Source organism: Haliaeetus albicilla, chromosome 19 (genome assembly GCF_947461875.1).
Source record: "Haliaeetus albicilla chromosome 19, bHalAlb1.1, whole genome shotgun sequence".
Classification (NCBI taxonomy): domain Eukaryota; kingdom Metazoa; phylum Chordata; class Aves; order Accipitriformes; family Accipitridae; genus Haliaeetus; species Haliaeetus albicilla.
Genome location: NC_091501.1, coordinates 2,758,191 through 2,780,518, shown reverse-complemented (window position 1 = coordinate 2,780,518; position 22,328 = coordinate 2,758,191). Strand labels below are relative to the sequence as shown.

The window sequence follows — 22,328 nt, the reverse complement described above, 5'->3', positions numbered from 1 at the left end:
CAAGCCTAATATGAAGCAATGATGGCTTCCAGACCTAATAAATTGAGAAGAATTCAGAGATTTATTGTACATTCAAAATTGCCTTAAGGCAAGCCATGATACTGCAAGGAGATTGTTGAGAATAAACCCTCAGGTACTTTAATTAGCAAGGCTTGCTCCCAATTTAATCACATTTCCCTTCCTTCTCTAGAGGAAAAAATCATTACAACAACCACCCCCATTCTGCTCAGAGCTCTCCTTGCTCCTTCTCCATTTTCTTCATCTCTGTGCCTGAGCAGTTTCTAGAAAGGGAGTTAATTAGATTGTTGATTTTGTTTTAAAATATGCTCGATGATGTCATGCTTATCCAAAGGCCAACCCCCTGCTCCTCCCTAAGCCCTTCTGGGGGTTACTGATTTGTGACTACGGCAATTATTACCTTTCATGTCATTAAAATGCCTGAACAGAAATGACTTGTTTGGAGGCAGCTGCTTGTCTCCCCACAGCTCGGTGCTCAGGAATTGCGCTCCTGTTTCTCCCCGGGGCTCAGTCAGGAGAGCCATTTTTTCCCCTGCTCTGTGCTTTCCCAGGTTCAGCACCCCCCATTTACCCCTCTAACATCGCAGTTCACTCTTTCTTCGCCACCTTGGGAGGCAGAAGATATGGTGAGAAAAGCAATGGCCACAACCAGTGTGCCTGGATGGAAGGAATGGAAGGGAACAGTGAAGTCCACAACCTGACCCAAGGACTTGAGGGCACTGCACTCCCCCAAGCGATGTACTGCCTTGTGAAATAGGTCAGCCCAAAGGGCTCCTCATCCCTCTTGAGAGCCCACCTCTGTCAGGGTTTTAGCTGTGGGCTTGCTCCTCTGAGCACTTTTCCTCCTAGGGAGCCCTACTTTGAGGTGAACTGCCTGTAGCAGAGCGGCTCTGCAGCTTGGTGAGGCTTTGGTATGTCTGTGTGCAACTGAAGAACCCGTTTTCTGGCTACAGGGGCTGGAGTAGGAAAGGCTGCCTGTTACCGGAGACTGCTAACCAGATCCCGGTGAACACTGCAAGACCACCACTTGCAGAAAAAACAAGCAGTGTGGAAATTACTATTTTCCGTACTATGGTCTCTGAGGAGCCTGAAGGTGGTCCTTGAGAGATGTGACACAGAGCCCTTTACAAGTGATACATTTTGGGTTCGTTGCTATAACACAAAGCCCAAGCCACATCTCACCACGTCTGCCCCATTGACTGTGCCTGTATTTGGGAAACGGGATGTGGAGGTCTCGGGGGAAAGGGGACTTTGTTCCTTGAGAGGAAGATAAGACCAGGGCGTTACTTTCCTCCTCTTCTGTTCCTGAGAGTGGCATGCATGGACAGGAGGGGAATGGCCTTCTGAATATCACCATTCCTGGTTGCTCCAGTACCTCCCGCCTAAGAAGCAGGAAAGGGCACTGAGCATTGAAGCAGTTCATAACTTCATCCTCCCTCTTGCTGCAGCTCAAAAGAGCAATTGCAGCTCTCGCAGCCAGCTAGGAGGGCTATTTTGGGCAGGGTGCCATGCCCCACGGTTGGGAGCCGGCTGTGGAGAAGGTCTGGGGGGGGACATGCCCTCTGCCTGCACCTGTGCACACATTCGTGCACACAAACACGGACACACGCAGCTGCAGCCAAGTGGGGAAACACGGAGGGGATCAAGCACTTGGCTCCACTCGAATGCTTACCCTGGAAACAGACCAAGGACAACACGTGTCGGCAGGCACCGGGGTCCCTTCCCTTAGCCACGGTCTACGCAGGTGAGACTTTAATCCTAAGGGGAAGTTTGCCCTGTTGCTTTTATGTTTCAAGGACGAGGGTGTCAATACATTTCCCCAGTGCTGACCTTCCCTGTGCCCGAAAAGAAAGGATCCCCCTTTTCTTCCTACTCTCCCCACCTGCTTTGCAGGCAGCAGGTTCCTTCATCAGAGATGCTCAGTGACCAGCGGGAAGGTGGCTGTTGAAAAGGACTGCTCAGGTTTTTTTTTTCCCCTTTTGTCTTGGAAATGATGCTGGCAGCCTGGTGCAGTGTCTCTCCCTCCTTCCCCCCTCCCCTGCCTCAGCCCCCATGAGGGGGGAGGAAAAGCGTGGGCGGTGGAAGGAGTTGTGGTCCCCAGATGTGTGAATTGTTGCTGAGTAGAAATAGCGCGCTGCGGACAAACAGCAGAGCCGCTCAGCCGAGAGCCATCGCTTTGGGCTTGCGTCACTGACCTTTTCCTCTCGCCCTTCTCAGTCCTCACCTGACCCTCCCACTGCTTCCCCTGCGCTTTGCACTCAGAGCTCTCTGCACAGAGCTTCGAAATGGTGAGGAGGGCTGGCATAGGAATGTAGAGGAGGGGGGGAGTGGAAAAAAACCCAACCCTGCAGCAAAGAGAAGGCAATGCATTGATCCTCTTTCCATTTCCCCAGAGCTCACGTTGCCAACCTGTAGGACAAGAGAGTTGTGGGCTGAGCAACACGCCACTGTCCCTGCCTGGTCTAGCCATTGCAATGGAAGCATAGCTGTTCTGCCTCCACAGCTGGCAGGGTTGGGGATGAGGGAGGAGAAGCAAGCCTGTCCTAGGGTCAAGGGAGTGCTTCAGACTCTGGCATATCATGAACAAATGGAATTTTAAAAAAAACATTTCAAAGCCTTACAGGACCAAGCTTGAAACATGGTAGAACTATAAAAGCCTGTGTAAGTCTTCTAAAGAGTCAAACAATGCCACCAGCATACCGCATGGAGAGAAGTGGGAGTCAGGATGAAGCAAGGGCTTGGGAAGTGTTTTGGACTGGGCGTAGAATGGTAATTCTGTGAGCCCTTGGCCCAAAAGATCTGCTGAATTGCTGCTCATGGCTGCAGGCGACAGGGCTTGTTTACCTGGGAAGTCCTTTCTAGTGATCTGCCCCATTCCGCTACTTCAGTGGAAGAATTGAAGACATGTGGGGGAAAAAAAAGTGTCTGTAGGGGAAAATGGGGGAAAGTCATGAGCTCAGAAAGCATGTGTGGGGCAAACAGGAGAATGCAGTAAGCCTCAGGCACCCCATGGAAGATGCTTTGCCCAAGTCTTGCTCTAGGACATTGTTGTGTCCAACACCTGGGAAGTAGTCAGGACTTCAGAGCAAGGGACCAGAACAGTGAAAATGATGCCTGCAGGATGGGTGTCTGTTAGACAGGAGACATGTTGTCTTCTTCCTCTCCCTGGGCATTTTCTTCCCCTGGCTACTTTGAAGCACTGCAACCGTCCTCAATAGCAACCCGTGAGGCTTGGACACATCTCCTGCCTCAGAGGTGCACTGCAGTTGGCATTGTCTGGGCTCCCTGGCAGTCGAGGCACCTCAGCAGCTTTGAGGTTGATGCAGGTCAGCCTCACTTCTCAAAAGCATGGATGCAAGTAGGTTAAAGTGATCAAAAAACAACCCAGCCCCCCGCCTCCCACTCACCCAGGGCTGGATTTCCAGCCTTCCCAGGTGGAATGGGAGCCCGCTACTCTTTAGCTCCTCCAACCCAAGAGTTCTCCATCCTGCTCCCTCCCATTTTAGCCATTGCAAACAGCAACTGGGAAAGGTGCGAGATTTTGCAGTAATTCCCTGGTCATTCGTGAGTTAAGTGACACAAACTCAAGAGATGGGACCGTCTGTGGGCTAAGAAACTGTCAGAAGCCTGTGATTTAAATCTTCTGCCCTGGCACTCACTGTGGTATAACTGCAGGGAGAAAGATCACAGAGGGCTTGTGGGAGAAGGGGGAGGCATGTCATGAGGTGAGGGAGCTGTGCTTGTACCGAAAAGGCCTGGCACCTCAGCCCCCCTCCTGATAGCATCTTCAGAGTGAGCCGGGCTTGAAAAGGGCAACAGTTTCCGTTGGCAGGAAGGTGAGAGTTGTCCATATGGGGCTGGTACGTGATGTGCGTGTGTATACATGTGTGGGTGTCACAGCAGAGTGCGCACCGAGCTGGCCTCTGAAGCCCAGCATGGCTCGGCAAATGTCCGTTTTCCCACCGTAGGTCCGAGGAACGATCACCCTCGGCAATGCAGCCGTGCCCCACCACCCATGCAGCTGCAGGCAGGGTCCGCATCCAGCCCTTTGGGCCCAACAGCAGGTCCCAGCCAGCAATGGGAATGGGAAGGTGAGAAAAAGATCTGGGGCAGGTTCAACCCATTGCCAGCATCTGGCCGCGATGTGCTGGATGGAGAGAGGCAGGGGCTCTGCTCGCCGCGCTGGGTGATGCTAGCTGGGGCATTGCATCACCCCCTCTCCCTCCCTGGACCCTGGGAGATAAACAAGGCTGAGGTGAAGTGAAGCAGGTTGTCTGGGTGGCTTGGGAGGGGAGGAGGGACAGCAGGCTGGAGCAGAGGGGAAACCTGCTATGGTACAGTGCAGTGGACCCCAGAACGGTGCACAAATCCCTGACGTGGGGCAGACCCTGCATCATGGCTGGAAACTGGGGTGGGGCTCAAGGGTCTGCCAGAGACTTTTCCCATGGCTGGCCCACCTGTGGCAAAGGGTCAGGGGACATGCAGAGCCGGGTCCTGCCATGCTGTGCCCCTGCTCCCCCGGTGCTTTGCGTGCAGGCACGTCCACCTGTGCTCATCTGAGTGCCCCTAGTAGGATCAAAGGTCTTCTTTTATATTCCTTTTCTTGCCCTTCCTCTCTCTTACCCCTTCCCGCAGCTATCACGGTGCAAGGAGCTATTGCAGGGCCTTCATCTTCTCCTGAGCTGGCCCTGAGCTGGCCCTGAGATGTGTTTTCTTCCCCAGGAACAGCACCACATTCTGCCCTTTACCTCCTCTTTCCCATTTCTCCGCCCCCCCTTTCATACCTGCAAGACCACAAACCCACAGGAAGCCAGTTTAAAGGGCCAACCCCTTGGCAGATACCTTGAACAAGCTTGAGATGCAGCCACAGAGCCCTTTTCAGCAGAGCCTGGACCTGTCTTTCAGGGGAAAACAGAGGCATGGCCCCAGGGATAGTGCTGTAGCTGCCCACCCCAGGGCACGCTTCTTGCTTTGCTTGGGAGAGAGGTACTGGCTGTCACCAACCCCAGGCTCACATACCAGAGCAGCCCCATTGCATGGAAAAGGACCCAGCCCTGGGGAGAATGAAGTGAATGGAAATCTTGTGGCCTTCAGGGCACGGCTGCACCCACTGGCAGGGCAGCAGGGCTGGTCTGACCCAGTCTAGCCCTTATTTCTTCAACAGCGTTGCAGGGTTCACCTTGCCTGAGCTGAGCCTTACCTACAGCAACTCCCCAGTTGGGCATCCATGGTGTGATGGGTGGTACTGGGTAGAGACCCCGCCTGTCGCCACGCATCTTAGCCCCAAGGGATTTGGCTGAAGAGACTCTTCAGGTGGCACTTTCCTTTCCAAATGGGCAGGCTGAAGGATTGAATCATAGAAAACTTTTCTAGAAGGTCTGGCCACACGTTTCCGCTCCTCCCTCTTCCCTTACTCCTCACCTTTTGTAAGTGTGACAAAGTCACCTCCAATCTACCAGCATCTCACCTCAAGGGGCCAGGAACATGCACAAGCACAACCCCTGCACTTCCTGAGGACACATTTCTATGTGCTTGCTCAGAAGTAAATAAAAAATGAGAAGGCTGGGCTCCGATCTGACACTATTGCATTTACTAGGAGATATATAGCCCTAGCTCTGGGCCTGACGCAGGACCAAAGAGGCCTGTAAAGATGCGCATGATTATGTTTTCCACCCCTTGCCAAACAAAGCGTCTGGTACACGTCAAACCACAGGAGAAGCTATGTGAAGATGAATTAAACTCAAAACAGAAGGTCCTATATGGGCATCTTCTCTTGTTTTCTTGTCCATTCCTTCACTTCAGCAGGAGTCCCCTCAGTCCAAACCCCATAGATGCTAAACAAAACCCCACCTACATCTTCAACTTGCACTGAGACCCCCAAAAGGCATCTCCCTGTCCTTAGGACTCTGCCCCTCCTAGATCTTCCACTCAAACCTCCACGTCTTTGCTCCCCCATCATGTCTCCCTGTTTTCCCCAACTTTATGGGCAATCACCACTTGTCTTTCCACCTCTGACCTGAACCTCAAGCCTTTCTCATCACATACAGGTCTTCCAAAAATGTGTGTCCCATTTAACTCTGGAACTGCCACTCGCCCCGTTGTTAGCAAGCGCAAGTGCCTAGTCAACAGTTTAATGTCCCTCTTACATCTGTACTTCCTGGCTTTCACCTCTTCGCAGAGAAAAAAGAAACACCACAGGGAAAACAGAAAACACACATGCTTACTAAGTACTTGATAGAAGGATGTGCTAAAAAATTCACAGGATAAAGTGTCTGATCCCCCTTAAGAGAACTCCAGCATTAACCCAGCCTTCCTCAATATAATTAATTAAGTACTTGAATCCTAATTCTGCAACCCATTGTACTGTCCTGTTTTTTTTTGTAATTTCCAAAGAATCGTTCCTTGAATTTTCTTAAAGCTTTACCAGCAAAGAGGAGAGGGTTGTCATAGATAGAAGTGTTCAACCAGTAAATATCTTTAAGGTAATGGTTCTCCACAAAGGAAACAGACAGAAGATTGCCAAGGATTGCCCAGGGAAGTTTCAGAGCTGAGTTAGACTTTGTACCTGTCTCTTTCAGGTCAGTGTCTTTTCCATCACGCTATTCAGCGATAACCAGAGCTAGAAGGAATAGGTTGGGAGGCAAAAGCAGATCTAAGTGCAAAACAACCAGGGAAAAAAGTTTAATACCACTGGGAAAAAAAAAAATACAAAAGTTCTTGGAGTTCATTTGGTTTTGTAACATAAAGCACCATTAATTCCACAGTACATTACAACTCAGCCTACTACACCTTCCAGAAAGCACCCAATACTCCTGAAATCTGATTTAGCACCAAGGGATTGCGTTCTTCTTTAGCACCAAGAAGCCTGTCAAACACACCCTTTGGTCCCCCTGCCCTCCTGTCTCATGTGCATCAGGCACCATCTGGCTGCTCATGGGTAGCACATGAGACCTATCACTGGCATTCAAACACCAAATAGAAAAGGAGGAAGAAGGAAGCTTGTTTCTGGAGATATTCAGTGTTAGAGAGGCTTGCTTCACTTCAGGGAGACAAAGGGGCACTATACACTGTTAATAGACAATATCTGGGTTTGCAGCCTGTTGAGGAAGAGAGAAAGGGATTTGGTCCTGAGCATCACCTCCAGCATACCGTTTCCTCTCTACTGCCTGAAATCCCATCTCTGAGCAATTCCACATGCTTGACTTGCTAAGGGAGGGGAAGAAACTCACAGTCTTCTTTAGTTCCCATGATCCCATCATCACATGTTTCCCTGGGAAAACCCAGCTTTGCCTCAGCGAAACCTTGTTTTTATACCCCTTGCCTCAGTGATGGTGGTGGGGAGGATCCAAGGCAGAAAGTGTCCGAAACTCATTCCAGTCTGTACAGCTTCCTCAGCAAAGCAGGGAGGGTAAGTAAACAGGGCAAGAGAGAAAATGTCCTGCAATTCTCTCAAGTTAATTTCTAATATTTAGCCTGGGTCCCTGTGCCTTTGCCATCCCTGGCTGGGTGTACCGGACCTAGTCCTGTATAATGATGCATATCTCCTATGGGAGAGCTCTGGTAGTCCCAGGTGCTATAGGCAGAGACCATGGCTAATCATGAGACCGCAGAAGCTAGATAAGTCAGAAGACTTCATTATCAGTGATGGGCAGAGGAGAAATACAGTTTCTCCTGCTTGTCCTGTCCTGAGACTCAAAAAACACACCACTCTTGGCACTGCTGTTTACGGGAGCACCACAACATGTGGAAGTAGGTTTCCCAAAGTGCTGAGTCAGCCTCACCTGCTCCCCCCAGGACCGTAGCAATCCCAGTGAGTGAGAACAGGGTGAGACCAGTACAAATGGTACTAGAAAACCCTACCGCTGGCATTCCTTTCCCACTGCGACATCTCCAGCCTGACAAGAAGAGCGAGGGTTTGTTTTAGCCACATGCTTTTCTCAGTCGCTCTGATGAGATTGGCAGAAAAGGGCACGGAGCGTGTGGCAGGGAAGCTTTTAACCCTGGGGTGAGGTCCTGTAGTGTCACCTCCATCTCTTTTCCATCACAGAGGCAAAGAGGTGCCAACTTGCCCAGGTTTGGAACTGATTTAACTGCAATTGCCCTTACAGCCTGCAGCTCAGGTTCTGAAACAGCCGTCCCTCAATATTAATGTGGGAGAACCACCTTCAGGAGGACAAGGTAATGGCATGCAGGAGCCAGGGCCTGACTCTCCCCTCACATCAGCAAGTGTTAGGGATGACTGCCGATACCAATGGAAGGGCATGGGTCCACCTCTGCCAAAGAAGAGAGCAGATTCGGGTTCACTGTCTGGACTAGCTTCCTGCAGCTGGGGAACCGAGACCGAGTAGCACCCCAGGGGAGGTTTGGGAGGGTTGTGTCTCTCTCTCGTTCTGTACTTATGATCCCTAGTAGGAATAGAGTGGTGGGCTCTACTGATTCAATGGCAGATGCTTCTGAAGGGTCTGGCTGAGCGTCTGGCCCTTCATCTCTTCAAAGATGGCACAGAGGAGGACAATCCCGCCAGGCCTAGATTTTACAGCCAACCTGGACTCTGTAACCCAGAAGGGTGTCTAAGGAAAGCCAATGACATACTTCAGAAGGCCAACAGTCCCCTTTTTGGAAAGACAGTATCGTCTCTCACCGCTCCTACATCTTCCTTGTGCTACAGGAGGCCATCAGACCCCAGGCCGCTCTCCAGACTACAGGTGTGAGAGGTGACATTACGGCCATGTTGCAGGCTGCAAAACTGGCATGTCTAGCTGGGATGGAGAGGAACCAGATGCACCCAGGCACTGGGGACTTTCCAGCCCTTTCTACAGGAGTCCTTTGTGTATGAAGCCCCAAAGAGGGACACATCCCCAGGAGCAGCATTTTAGCTTTCCTCCTGCTCTAGGACCCTAAATGCCAGACACAGCTCGCTGGCAGATTTAGAAGAAGCCAATAACCTAAGTTGGGGTCATGAGGTGAGAGGGCGAGAGATGGTAGTGTCACACTGTAAGTGGACAGATACAGGCCTGGCTACAAGAGAGCGTGAGGTGGGAGCCAGTGCGGCAAGTTTCACACTCAGTGCCTGAGACTTGACAGGCCCATTTCCAAGTGATTTGCAGTGGTTGTGGGCAGTAAAGAGGGAGAGAGAGGAAGAAGAAAAAGGCCAAAGAGGCCCCAAGGAGGAGGAAAGGCAGTTAGTCAATGCTGGGCTTGACCAGGTACCCACTGAAGGTGATGTACACATCAACATCGTCACTGTAAATGGCATTCTCCCTCTCCCGCTTGTAGAGCCTCACCCAGATCTCATCATTTTCCTGAAGTTCCAGCATGAGGCTCTGGCTCTGCATGATGCTGCGGTCACTGGGTTGGGCATACAAGATGACTGCCTCTTCTTCGTTGTGCATGATGTGCATGTAGGTCTCCTTGAAGTTCCAGGTGTGGACATTGAGGCTGAAATAGTAAAGTCCACCTACATAGCAGTAGAATTTGCCATTGAACATGTCGAAGTGGCTGTAGAGGTTGACAAAGACGGTGTCGAAGATCAAGACCTGGAAGCCCTCACTGCTGTGCAGCGCTTTCTTGCGACCAACGGAGAATGCAGCGTACTGATGCTTGCAAGGGTCTCCGGCTGTGCCCATCTGTCCTTTACTGCCCTTCTGGCCCTGGGCACCCCGCTCACCTCGTGGTCCTTCTTTGCCCCATTTCCCTGGCATCCCAGGCTCTCCCCGGTCTCCTTTCTCTCCTACAAGAGGAAGCAGAGGACACAACTCCTGTGTGATACCAGAGGGAGAGGTGGAAGTGGCGGTGAGGAAGCCTAATGAGGAGGCAGAGGATTGCTGAAGGATGGGGCAATGCCAGAAGAAGGAATGCTCCTGAGGGTCACAATAACACTGTGCTTCATGGGAAAGGAGCTAGCAGAGCTCTAGGTGCAACTAGGGTCTCTTCTCTTATGAAGCCCCTGCTCACCACACGATATGGCCTTACACCTCTCCTATGACCCAATTATCCATGTAGTGCACACACTGTTCTTGCTGTAGGTTGAAGAAGGGGAAGCCTGTGGGAGAATATGACTAGAGAGGTACAATGAGGTGGGTCAGAGGGAAAAGATCCAAGCTGGACTTGGCGGATGGTGCAGTGTAAGTTAGAGGGCTGGTACTTTGACAATACCAGCATCCTTTGGGCATCCTGTATAATTAATACTGCAGTTCTAACCTGGGGTTTGTGCGTTGCCTGTCACATGCTTGGGCAGGCATCAATACAGGGAGAGAGCAGCACCAGAACGTACTTTGTGTACAGAGAGAAGAGTCGGGGGGTGAAAGCAGCCTCCAGCACAAGCGACAGCATCCCAAATTTGTGCCTTTTTTCTTTTCCTCCTCTCCATCCCCTGCATGGTATTGCAGGTCTCCCTGCAACACCCCACTCTAGCCCAGGCCTTTAAGTGCCCCAGACACACTTCTGAGCTTTGATGGACTGCAGCTATTTCCAGGCTGGGCAGGGAAGGGGGAGCATCTGCCCAGCTAGCCCGGAGGAACCGCAGAGCAACAATAAGTGAGTGGAGCAGGATCCAGCTGGGAACAGGCTTTTGCCCGCAGCAAAGGCTAAAAGGGGAGCCCTGAAGGGAGGAGCTGATCTAAAACAGGGAGCCTTTTCCCGTTAGCCAAGCCAGCCACAGCAGGGAGGAATGAGCCAGGTCACTGCCAGTTAGCCTGGAGGTGCTTGCAAATAGCTGCTGCCTTCCCTTGCCCTCCTCCCCCTCCAAAATGCATGACCCATGGAGCTGGAGAAGGTTCCCCCACAGCCTTCCTGGATGCCAATGCCTACCCTCCAAACATGCTTATTTTGCAGCTGGATGGAGACTGCTCCTTCCCTCAGGCACTACAGAACTCTGGAAGTCTGAGGCAAGGAAGGTGTCCTCCCAGCTTGGCCAGAGGCTGCCACTGCCACTCCTGTGCTAGCAGGGAGGAAGAACTGGGAGCAGGCAGCATCCCGAGGCACAGAGGTCACAGCACAGGTATGTGCTTCTCTCCTCCCCAGGCTACTCTTGATCACCACACAAAACATCTAAACCCTGGGCACGGTGTGTGCGGTCGCATGCCCGTCAGGATGGCATCTGGCTGGCTGTTAGCATAACCAGCGTGCCAGCAACCCAGCTGTCACCTCCACTGCGGTGCCACCGGTCTCTGAGCAGACTTTGGCATCCCGGGGCCATGATGGGCACTTACCCTTCAGTATGGTGATGTTGATATAGGGACGGACCTCCGGCATTGGGTAGGGCAAGTGGTAGTGGCTGGGAGGGAGCGGTGGGGCATCTGTGGAAGAGTCCAGTGGGTCACAACAGCGCTTGCAAGCACCGGGGGCTGGTTCTGTGGGGTGGGCTTCATCGGTGGGTGCCCCAAGCACAACAAGAGGGAGAAGAAGGAAGGCCAGGGGTGCACGCAGGTGAATTATGCCCATGGTGACCTGGGAAGATATGAGGAAGTGCCAGAGTGAGGTATAAGAAGGGGAGGACACAGGGGATGGAGCAGAGATCACCACAAAACATCTTTCTGTGACTGGAGCCAGGGGTGGGATGAAATGGCATTGTCCTGTGGAGGGAGTTTACATGCTTCAAGTCCCTGGAGGTTCAAGGCTGCAATCTGAGTAGCAACCGCATGGCCCAAGAGGATGCCCCACGCCCTTCTGCCCAGACCGATGGAGACTAGGTACTAACTCTGGAAGAAGGCTTGACCCTTACTAGGCAAACCACTGGAGCCACTAGAAGATTCAGTCCCCAGCCTGGGGTAGAGGAAGGAGACATGGCAAGCCCCACAGCACCTTTAGCAAAAGCATACTCTGGTAGGCTGCTGAATCTGTGGGGAGGGCTGTAAAAAACTTCTCCAGTCCTCCAGTCACTAGGTATCAACTCTTTTCGGGAGTCTAACCCAACGACCCCCCCGTCCCAGCCGGAGTCCGACCCACATCTCTCTGCAGAGAGACACCCTCTCCTGTGGATTGGGAACTTAACTTCAGCCCGCTCCTTCCCCCCCACCAAATCCCATCCCTCTCTGTGCCTCAGCCCCCTCCTACCAACGCTCAGTTGTGTTCTCAGCCAAACCCCAGCACCTTCCCAAAGGGATGGCCGGCTCCTCCGAGAGCGGCCAGCAATTCCAGGCCTTCGCAGAGCTGCTCCGTTGCGGAGGGTGAAGGAAGCAAAGCTCGGAGCAGGCAGCCTGCGGAGAAGCCTGCTTACGAAAGACAGACGCGCAAACGAGCTGAGAAAGCCCCTCTCCCAGCCTCTGCCCCCCCCTTCCCTCTGCCTGCACCCCAGCTCAGCGTGGCAGCTCACCCCAAAGGCTGAGGGCTCCCCTCTGTGCTTCCCAGCCCTTGCTTGCGGGCTCCCCTCCGCCTGCAATGCCGGCCCCCCGGGCCCATGGCTTTAAGAAAGCTGGCTCTTGGCACAGGCACTGCTGAGTGCTGGCTGGGTGAGCAAACTGGGCTTGGACCTGCTCCCTCCCCTCTCCCTCCCTTTCCCTCCCTGGCTTTGGGCGCTCTCCATTGCAAACCGGCTTGGGTTTCGGCGCCTTTTAACTCTTTCCTAGGTAGGGCCTTTTCCTTCTATATGGTTTGGGTTTTTTGTTTTTTTTTTTCCCCTCTGCCTTTTTGCTTCCTAACAACCTAGCCTCGATCAGCAAAATGCAGGCAGCACAGATTACACCCTGTACAAAGAGTGGGCAGGCAGCAGGGCAGTGTCCGACCCTGAGCATCTCAGGATGGGCAAGGTGAGGTGCATCGGTGCAAAAGACAGACTTTCCTTCAGGTGGGACGGTGCAGGACCCTGCCCTCATACCTTTGTGTTAGTGCCTTGTCCCACGCATTAGCCCTTCACTTGGCTGGCCACGGTCTCTCCCCAGCTGTGCCTGTCCCACTCATAGTCCCCAAACTCCATCTTTCATTCTCTCCCGCATTGTTTCTTCTCCACGTCACTGCGGCCTCTCGTCCCAGGCATGATATTTCTAGCAGGCTCATCTGCCAACTGGGAGAGGCATCAATTTTTTTTCCCCTCTCTGGACATCCCCTCTCCCTGGGCAGAGCCCCAAGCCTTGCACTCCGGCGCGTGTCATTCCCCGGTCACGTCCCCGGTTAGGTCTCGGGCTGAGCAGTTTGCACGGAGGGGTGTGCCTGGCCTGAAGCTGCCAGCAAAGCTGAGGATCTGGAGCAAACCCTGGCCGTGATCTTTGCCCCCAGCCTGGCGCCAAGCTGACATGCTTGTGCTGTTGGGATGAGCACTACGTGGCTGCACCAGAACCTGGGAATGAAGGGCATTTGGGGGGGGGAGGGGAGAAGAGCATGGGGGGGACAGACAGGAGACTTTTCTTACACTGCAGAATCAGTTGGTAAGAGGATTTGGGGGATCCTGCTCTGCAGCAAAACTGGCTTTGCGAACCTATACCCTGGGGGGATGCACATATGTATCTGTGGGAGGTAAAAGGAAGGATGGGCAATAGCTCTCTTCTGCAGGGGCCAGAAGTGCCAAGTCAGCACTGCGCCTCCTGCAATTTGCAAGAGAAGCTGGAGAAGGCTCCAAGGTTTCCGAGGGGGAAAGGGTTTTGTGCATATCTACGTGTGCTTGGATTTTTTTTTTTTCTGTTTTCCTTCTCCCATTTGTTTGGTTTGGGAATGGGAGGCCCCGCTTCCCAGAGAGTGGCTGGCGTTTGGCAGGACCCCAGCACCACTGGAGAAGCAAGCGGAAAACTCTGGGAAAATATGTGCTGCGAGCTGGGGGGAAGGGAGGAAGGGGGGCTGGGAGGCCTGGAGATATTCTCAGGCTGCCTGTCAGTCTGGAGCTCAATGAACATGGAGTGAACGTGCCTCCCAGCTGGGGAAGGAAGAGGACCAAGAAATTCACTGCTGTGCTCAGGAGTTCCTAGCCGGGCTCCAGCACTGACATGCAATGAGACCCATTGCAAGTTTGCCACGTCTGCCCGTGCCTCGGTTTCCCCTTTCGGAAAATGAGAGGGCGAAAGGTTAGGGCAACATTTCTCGTTAATGGAGCCTTGCCAGCTGACAGAAGCGGGTTTCTGTGATCAGTTGTGTTGTCTACTCCCGCCTGCTGCTGGTGGGGATTTCAGCAACTGACGGTACTATTGAAAGCCAATAAATTTTCTGGGGTGCATGAAAACTCAGAGACCGACACTGGAGGCAAAGTTCCTCTCTGTCCCATCAAAGCTATTGCAGTGCCTCACTCCCTCAGGTTTTCCTGCCTGGCTTATTTCCAAAAATGACATTACCCCCTTTTGCAGCTCTCGGCCTTATGTCTGGCCTCCTCTACCTTTCCAAGGGCAACAGGTATCAGGGAGGCCATTGTCCTCATTTCCATCCCACGTTTCCATCTGCGCTCCTGAGTTGCTCGCAACCAAGCAAACGTTCTTCATGGAGGACCTCATCAGCTGGGGTCTTTGTCTTTGTTGCAGCTGACTGCAAGAACAGCTCACAGTGGGCAATGAGCAGGACTTTGTATTTAATGTCCTGCCTCAGCTGAATAGGGACCCGGAGGAAGCCAGCAAACAAAGACTTGCACTGGTGGCACTGCCCAGCTGGGCAGCAGTTTATGCCAGTAAAGACACTTTTGCCAGGGTAATATCGCCCTGCTCCCTAAAGGGAACTAGCTGTACCAGCAACATTTTGCCAGGGCAGCCACATTTGCAGGAGGTTTTGGCTTGTATGGCCGAGTGCTCAAAGATATGAGTTTTGAGAATGCTCTCCAATAACCCTGTGCCAGCCACGCTTTTAAGTGTAACCCAAGCCTGAAGGCACCTTGTGTGCTCAACGATCTTCCCTCTCCCTCATCAACACACTCTGCCTTGGAGGCAGCCCAGGGAAGCTCTGGCCAGATTAGACAGCAACAATCCCTGCTCAAAAGCAGCTGCTTCCTCCTCCTTCTATGTTTCCTCCTTTGTCCTGCAACCCCCCCAGCACGGGAAAAGTAGGGGGATAAAGCCTGGCTCTCCCCCAGCGACTGCCTCCATCCTATTAACCCTCTCTACCACGGGTACAGAAGGAAGGAAATGACTTTACAGGTACACACACCAAACGCCTTCGATGTTTTCTCCCCTTTCCAGCCCCTGTGTACAGCTCAGCTCCCCCCGCTGCACATGTGGATCCCCTGCCCTGCTGCACATACACACGTACTCGCACCCACCCACAAACACCCACACGCTCGCTCTTCACACCTCCTCCCTCATCAAAACCTCCGGAGCAAAGGTATCATCCGCACCAAGAGGCAGAGAAACGGCACCTTCTCTTCCCTTTCTCGCCTGCTTCTCCTCCACCGCAGCCACTTTCCCTTTCCCCTTTTTCCCACCCCTCCGTCCCCGCTCTCCAAGAGCATCGCAAGCCGGGAGGGGAAGCGGAGGACCTCTTACCTCCGCTCCCCTCCGGAGGGGTCCCGCGTTGGGTTCTCCGTATCCTCAGCTGCTCCTGGTTAGGAGCGCGGGGAGGGAGGGCTGGCGGGGCCCAGCTGACTCCAGCCAGATGTTCGCCAAGTGCTCTTATGTAATTACTGTCTTTTCCATCTTGCCTCCGAGGCCTTTGTGCGTGTCTCCCCCCCCCCCCTCCACCCCCAGCTCTGGCCCGTGTCAGACTTGGCTTTCCCTCCATCCCTCCTTCCACCCACCCCGCACAACATCACGATTTGCTCAGCTCAACAGCTGATTCCTTCTGGAAGCAAAGTTCAGGCTTTTGGCTACTGCCGTTGCTACCCTTGGCAAGAGAGCTCATGTGTTTCAAGAGCTGGGAAGTGATGGGCAGCACTGTTCTGTGCTCACCTCCTCTCCATCACTGCCCCACAGCTGCCGGGTACCTTTGCTTTATCCTTGCCTAGCGCCTGCAAACGGGGAGAGGGACAACTGAGGCACGGAAATGTGACAGCGTGTTTTTATGCTGCAGTACTTTGGGGTGCCCTCGGGTTACCCTGTAAGAGCAACTGCCCTCCACCGTATTGGGTTCACTGATCATCTCTGGCCAGGCTGCAGAGGGAGTTGGGAAGACTAGATGACCTTTAAAGGTCCCTTCCAACCCAGACTATTCTACGATTCTGTGATCGGATGAATCTTTTCCAGCCTATGGACTCCACGGCTGTGCACGAGGCTTGTGTAACAGCCAGCCCTTGTTACCCAAGAGCGCCAACACAGTATGAAATTACTGGCTTAGAATATCTTGTACATCTCTGAGGATGGGCAGGCCTGTCGGACGTCAGCTGCCTGGCTACATTTCTCTCCTAACTTCTGCCCACGTGTGGCCTGGACCAACCAGGAACAACGCATTCCATGGCTTTACGCAGGCTGCTGCTGAGTTTGAGGGCACTGCTGCCAGCAGGGATTTCTGCTGTGGGCTGCTCGGCAGCCTGGACTGTCTCACACAGAGATCAAGGCCTGGCAAAGCCGCTACATTTTTTTTGCTGTGCGTTGCTGAAACGCCACGTGGCTGAGGAGCAGCTGGAAGAGCCGTTCACCTTTACTCATCGCTGGGGCAAAGCTGTTGCTAGACCTGGCAGTCTCTGGCACTAAGCATGAAAGCGTGAGCTTGTGTCCCACTTCCCACTGCCCCCACAGCTAGTCCGAGACACGGCATGTCTGCCAGACACGCCTGAACGGTGTATCAGAGACTGGCTGACATGCTGCATCAGTTGGAGATGCTTTGCAGCTAAGGGCTGCATCAGTTGGAGATGCTTTGCAGCTAAGGGCGCATCACCCAGGCTGTCCTCCCCATAGGTAGCTTTTCCAGCTTGAGTGTCCCATCTCTTACCCCCACCTTGTGACCCTGCCTGCGAGACCGCTGAGACAAGAAACTGCACCAGTATCCACCCCAAAAATCTGGCAGGTGACTACAAGCGCTAACCCTAGCGCAACCAGCAAGACTTCGTTGCCTTGTAAGCATCTAGGCCCAAGAGCTTGGGTGGGTGGGAGATACCAGGCGACACTGCAGCCTGTTTGAACCAATTCTTAAAAATAACCTTCAGCCAAGCCTGCTGCCGCCTTCTGCTTATCTACATCTGAATGCATCTGAATGCCTCTTCCTCCCATCCACTCCTGTGTAGACCCAGGAGTTTCTACCCCTGTGCTGTCCTCTCCTACACACACTCCTGAGCAGTTATCAGCAGTCGATCACTACTGGGAGTATCTCAACTCTCACAAGGAGCGCTGAGAAAGGTGGATAGTGGTTAGGGCATGAAAATTTTCTTCAGAGGAACCCATGAGTTTTCTCACCAAAGGAACAAGCGCTTTGTGGCAAGAGGGGGGAAGGTGGTGTTTAAGAGCTCACGGAAACTCTTGGATCTGTGACGGGTACTTCCCACTGAGGCAACTACCCTGACACAGGGGGTTTTGAAACAGAAATGTTCTACCATCGCTTGGTAGCACTGTCCTGAGTCTGGTCCTAAAACCAGTCAACAGGGCAAGAGTCCTGCCACGTTCTCTGGCCATTCGATCCAGCACGAGCGTGTTCATCACTCCATCTTCAAGGCACAGGGCACAGGTGGTGTTCAATACCCGCGCAGCGAAGCTCAATGCTTTTCACAGCAACAGATCTCTGCTGCAACTGTATGATGCCTTGCAGTAGCTACAACGCCTCTGAGGGTCGAATAGAGGGGTCTGCATGGATCTCCAGGTCCACAACCTGCATGGTGAATAGGTGGGATTTCCAAGAAGATAGTGGTGCCTCCCTCCGGCACCAGCACTGCCCGGCTGCCTGCAAATGTCAGGCAGCCTGCTACTCCTGCCGACGGTTGGCACCCATGGCTGGAGGGCAGGTAGGGACAGAGGTGGGCTTATGGTCCTCCATCCTCTCTGCAAACTCCCACCCACAGCTTAACAGCTGCTCCCGTTAAAGACCACCGAAGGAAAACAGTGATGGGGCACAGTCCGTGCATGCACAGTTTGTGAATCAAGGCGTATAGATTTCCTTCCCACGCAGCCCTGTTTGTCATGTGTAGAAGGACACGCTGCAGCCCAGGCGCTTGTCTTTGGCTGCATTGACGTGCCCAGTGTGTGTTTGTGTTTGTGTTTGTGCATGACATGGTGAGTGTGAGATCTGAGTGAGCTGGCTGCGTTGTGCATGGCGTTTGCATATTTTATGCTTGGGAAGGCAAAGAACACCAAGTTTTCACGAGCAAATATTTGCATATTTTCCACTCGTTCGAGCAGATAAAGCATTTCAGTTCTCCGTTGAATCCTCAGGAGAGCCAGGAACATCTTCTTTTCAAGGGTGTTTCCCTTTCTTGTATCTCCCTGTCTCTTTTATCCACTGGCTACCCTATTTCAACAACTGATTAACTGCTTCCTGCCCCCTCCCCACACCCCCTTGTTCACAGTCCTGTACAGCAGCTGAAGCAGAATGTGGCCTGGACAGTTTTGCTGTTGCCTGAGCTGAGCTGCTGTGTTTCCCTGCTGAAGACAAATACAGCAGCTCCCTAACAACAGCTTCAAATGACATTAAGTGTGGGCTGTGTTAGTAACAGCCTGGAAACGCACCCTCGCCTCTCCACGTTGGCACCCCTCCCCAGTCACCATTCACTGCCCTTCCAGTTTCTCTCTTGAAGATCCACTGCAGAGCAAAAGGGTCACACTGAGTGTGTCCGAAGCTGCTCCGAGCCACTGTTGGGCTGGCAGAAATGTGCTTGGGTGTGCAGGTATGGTGGGCCCATGTGTGGGGAGGGTCATTTGCAGGGTCCAGTTGTCAATTCCCAGTTTTAGCCCATGCCTGGGCTGTGTGTATGAAGGTGTATGATGTGCTGCATTCTTGCATTCATGCTTAGGGCAAGAGGTACGTGCGTGTCTGGATATGTGTGCATCTGTGTGGGTGGCCACATATGGTCTCATGCACACATAGCTATACTTGAATCAAAGCACCCACAGCCCTGAATATGCATATATATATTTATACACATTCGCACAGTCACATGTACCCACTCATACAAACATGCTATCACATAAATACTCATTTGTATGCGTGTATACACATCACGTACATACGCCCCTCTCTTTCTGCTCTTGTGCACTCTGACGTGTGCATAGGAACTCTCCGGGCAGCTGGCAGAATGGGGTCTCCGTGTCTCTAACACCCCATGTATGATCAAACGTTTGCTGGGAAGAGGCATTGCACAATGCTGCTGAAATCATTGCGGCCCTTTCTAGTCTTGCAGCTCCGATCTCTACGTGACGAGAATAAAACCTTTTGTGCAGCACAGGGCTTGATGGAGCCCTTATCTCCGTGTCTCTGCACCCAGAATAGAAAAATCCATTTCCATATCTGACTGGAACAAATCCCCCTGAACATGGCCAGAATTTCACTTAGCCACTGCGCACGGTCCCCTTGGCCTCTGGGTTGCCTGGAGTCAATGGTACCATCGTTAGGAGAGGGAGAGGGATCACAAGGGCCATCGGATTAATGCTATTACCACAGAAAAAGCTGGGGATTCACCAGGAGGATGACAGTGCTGAGGAAAGAAGCAGGGGTCAGGAGGCACTGAGGTACCGTCCATCATTCCAAACTTCTGTTCCTATGAACACCAGCCTTTTAATCAATGGTGATAATTTGCAGAATTTTGTAGCGTTTGTTTTCTCCTCAGAATTTCAGACAAAAAATACGTTTTCTTTTCCCTCCTCCAGTCTTATTTTCGGTTCATCTCCTTTTTTTTTCCCCCCAGTTTGTCACTGAAAAATAGGATGTGGCGTAGGAGGGAGAAGAAAACACAAGGCAGAAAAATATGATGCTTGTGACCCTTTTCTTTTAAGCTCCTGTTTAAACTAAAGACCCCCATTTTTTTGCAGTTCTCCCTGGAACACATTCTGGCTTTCCTCAGCAGGCTCCCCTGCAGAGCTGCCTTGCTAGTGGGCTCAGACTCCACGCATCAAAATGATGTCTCCTTGGCGCACTTGCTTGGTGCTGGCATTGCAGTGCTTGGGCCCTTCAGAGATGTAGGTATTTTAAGAAACCAACCAGTTGGTGGAGTTTTTTGAGTGGTGACTTGCAGCAGATGGAGCTGCAAAGGTGTGCGAAATGAAGTCTCAGCTCCATTCGGTGGTGAAGGAGAGAGTCTCCGTTAAGTGTGTTGGCAGCCAGGGAACTCCCCCACCTCCCCACGGCAGCTGGGCAGCCACTCTGTGGAGAAGGAAACCTTTGCTATAGCTGCCCCCAAACCCATCTGAGCTGCCTCCTGCAAGGTCCTCATTCACTGTCACATGCCTTCTTCAATGCCTGGTCATCAACCACGACCAGCACTACATGCTCCCCAGCTAATACCATTTCCCCCCTGCCCTACTGTGATCGCCGTGCCAGCGGTGCCCAGCGTTCACCTTGCCCTGCTCCTCACTGCAAGAGGAATAAGACAGACCCCCATTTAAAGTGCTGCGTTGTCCATCTGTCTGACCACTTGGTAGCCAGACCTTTTAATCCTCCTACTGTTTGTTGCCCCGTATAGAGGCAGGAGCTCTGGCAGTTCATCTTCATTGTGCTAGGATTTCTTGATTGTGCTTCACCCAGTGGATGCTGTGGGAGCTCCCCAAGAAAAAAAAAAAAAAAATTGGCTTTTTTAGTCCAACAGGCTGTGTATCCCATGCCCATACATAGTTAGGCTGCTTTTCTCAATGGGGCCCACAGTGTGGGCAGCTGATGTGTGGATGGAAGGAGGAGGAGATGTGAAGAGTTAGCAGAGGATAGAAACTGGCTACCAAGCACTTTCTTTTCCCCATGAGTTGAACCTGTGTTCCTGGGTGTCTGACTGCCCACGCTCAGGGGAGCAAGTGCACTTTGTAAGAGGAGCTAAGCGATAGCTGTGTGGTATCGCTGGTAGCTCGGCTCCCGAGGCTGCGCCTTGGCACCAGCATCCCCAGCTCAAAGAGGAAACAAGAGGATGGAGGATTCATAGGGACAATCTTTCTCTGTCAGGGAGCTGATGGCTGTACCAGTGGCTGAGAGCACAGCTGAATGTCTTTTGCTCGGTCATGTTTGGAGTCCCTTCCCACCCTTCCTCTGCTCTCTGACCTGGCTGGGACATGTCTCCTCACCTGATGCCCTGCAATGGTCCTTTCCTGACCTCAGGTGCCCTGCACTGTAGTTCCCCTGATGCCTGCCAGGTTTTCACTTCTTCTCACATCACTTTTGGGTGACCTTGTCTCTTGCTTCCTCATAAAGTGGTTCTGTTCCCATCATCCTCAGCTGCTGCAGCTTGTTCTGCTTTCCAGTCCAGGGCTTTTGTCTTCTGTCCCAGCACACCTGGCCCCATGCCATCCCTTCACATCTCATCCCTTCTCTCAAGTGACCTGTGAGACATCTTTCCATCACCCAGCCAGCTCTTATCACTGACCCTCCGTGGACTGCCTCCTCCAACATCTCCTGACCTCAGGGACCCACCCGGGTGGGTCCCTCCTTCCCAAAATTATTTGTGGAGAAAAGTGCCCAAATATAACCAAGGGCTCTGATATGAGAGTCTTCGTGATGGCTGTAGCTTAGCAACAGCATTCGTGGAGAAGTTCAAGGTGTGGGGACAGACATTTAGCAGAACCTGCAGGAATGAAGCCAAAGTGGAGAGAGAGAGACCTTCATCCCACCCACCCTCATACATTGCTGCTCCTCTAGCCTGCACACTCAGACAGGTCCACCCACAACTTCCCTCTAACAACCGATGCACAAAAGCAAGCACTCATCCAACACACAGCAACACACATACTCTCACACTCTTACCCAAGCATTCACATGTGCACACACATTTCCGTATATACTTGCATGCCTTTACAACTGTATCTACACTTAAACATCCCACAATTACATAAACACACTTCCTCATCTGTGTTTGTATACTTATACACGTGCATACCCCCTTATGTACGTTTGTACACATTTATACACGCCCCACAGCCACACACAGATTAGCATCAGTGCCCAACCCGTGCACATCTCCCACCAGCCCTCACTCCTTGATGTCTGGTCCTGTTCAGCCAGTCTCATACACGTACAGTCCAGTGATCAAACTTTTGCAATCAACCACCTTTGTACACATGCAGACACATCATTTCTTCTCCATCCTGGGCCAAATACTCTACCATTTCCCACAAGATGAATCAGTTCCTAGTATTGCCCAGAATCCTGCAACTATAGCTCTCACACACTGGAGATCATCCGACCTCCCTCTGCTCCCTGCCCCAATCCTGTACTGATACATGCCTTGATCTCCTGTACCAGCCAAACATTATTCCATACAGAGATCAACTCATCTCAAAGACATTGTGTATTCTCACAAGAGCCAAATCTACACCACCCCCTGCCCTAAACACACAGAACGGTTCTGC

At 52.4% G+C, this 22,328-nt stretch overlaps 1 protein-coding gene across 1 annotated transcript; it reads right to left on the bottom strand.

Moving 5' to 3' along the window:
- Nucleotides 1–5,433: 5,433 nt before the first annotated feature.
- C1QTNF6 (C1q and TNF related 6) lies at nt 5,434–12,541 on the bottom strand. The gene is given in 6 exon segments (XM_009916952.2): nt 5,434–9,748; nt 11,229–11,466; nt 12,332–12,406; nt 12,408–12,461; nt 12,463–12,505; nt 12,507–12,541. Coding segments are annotated over 6 exon segments (993 nt in total). The 3' UTR covers nt 5,434–9,200.
- Nucleotides 12,542–22,328: the final 9,787 nt, after the last annotated feature.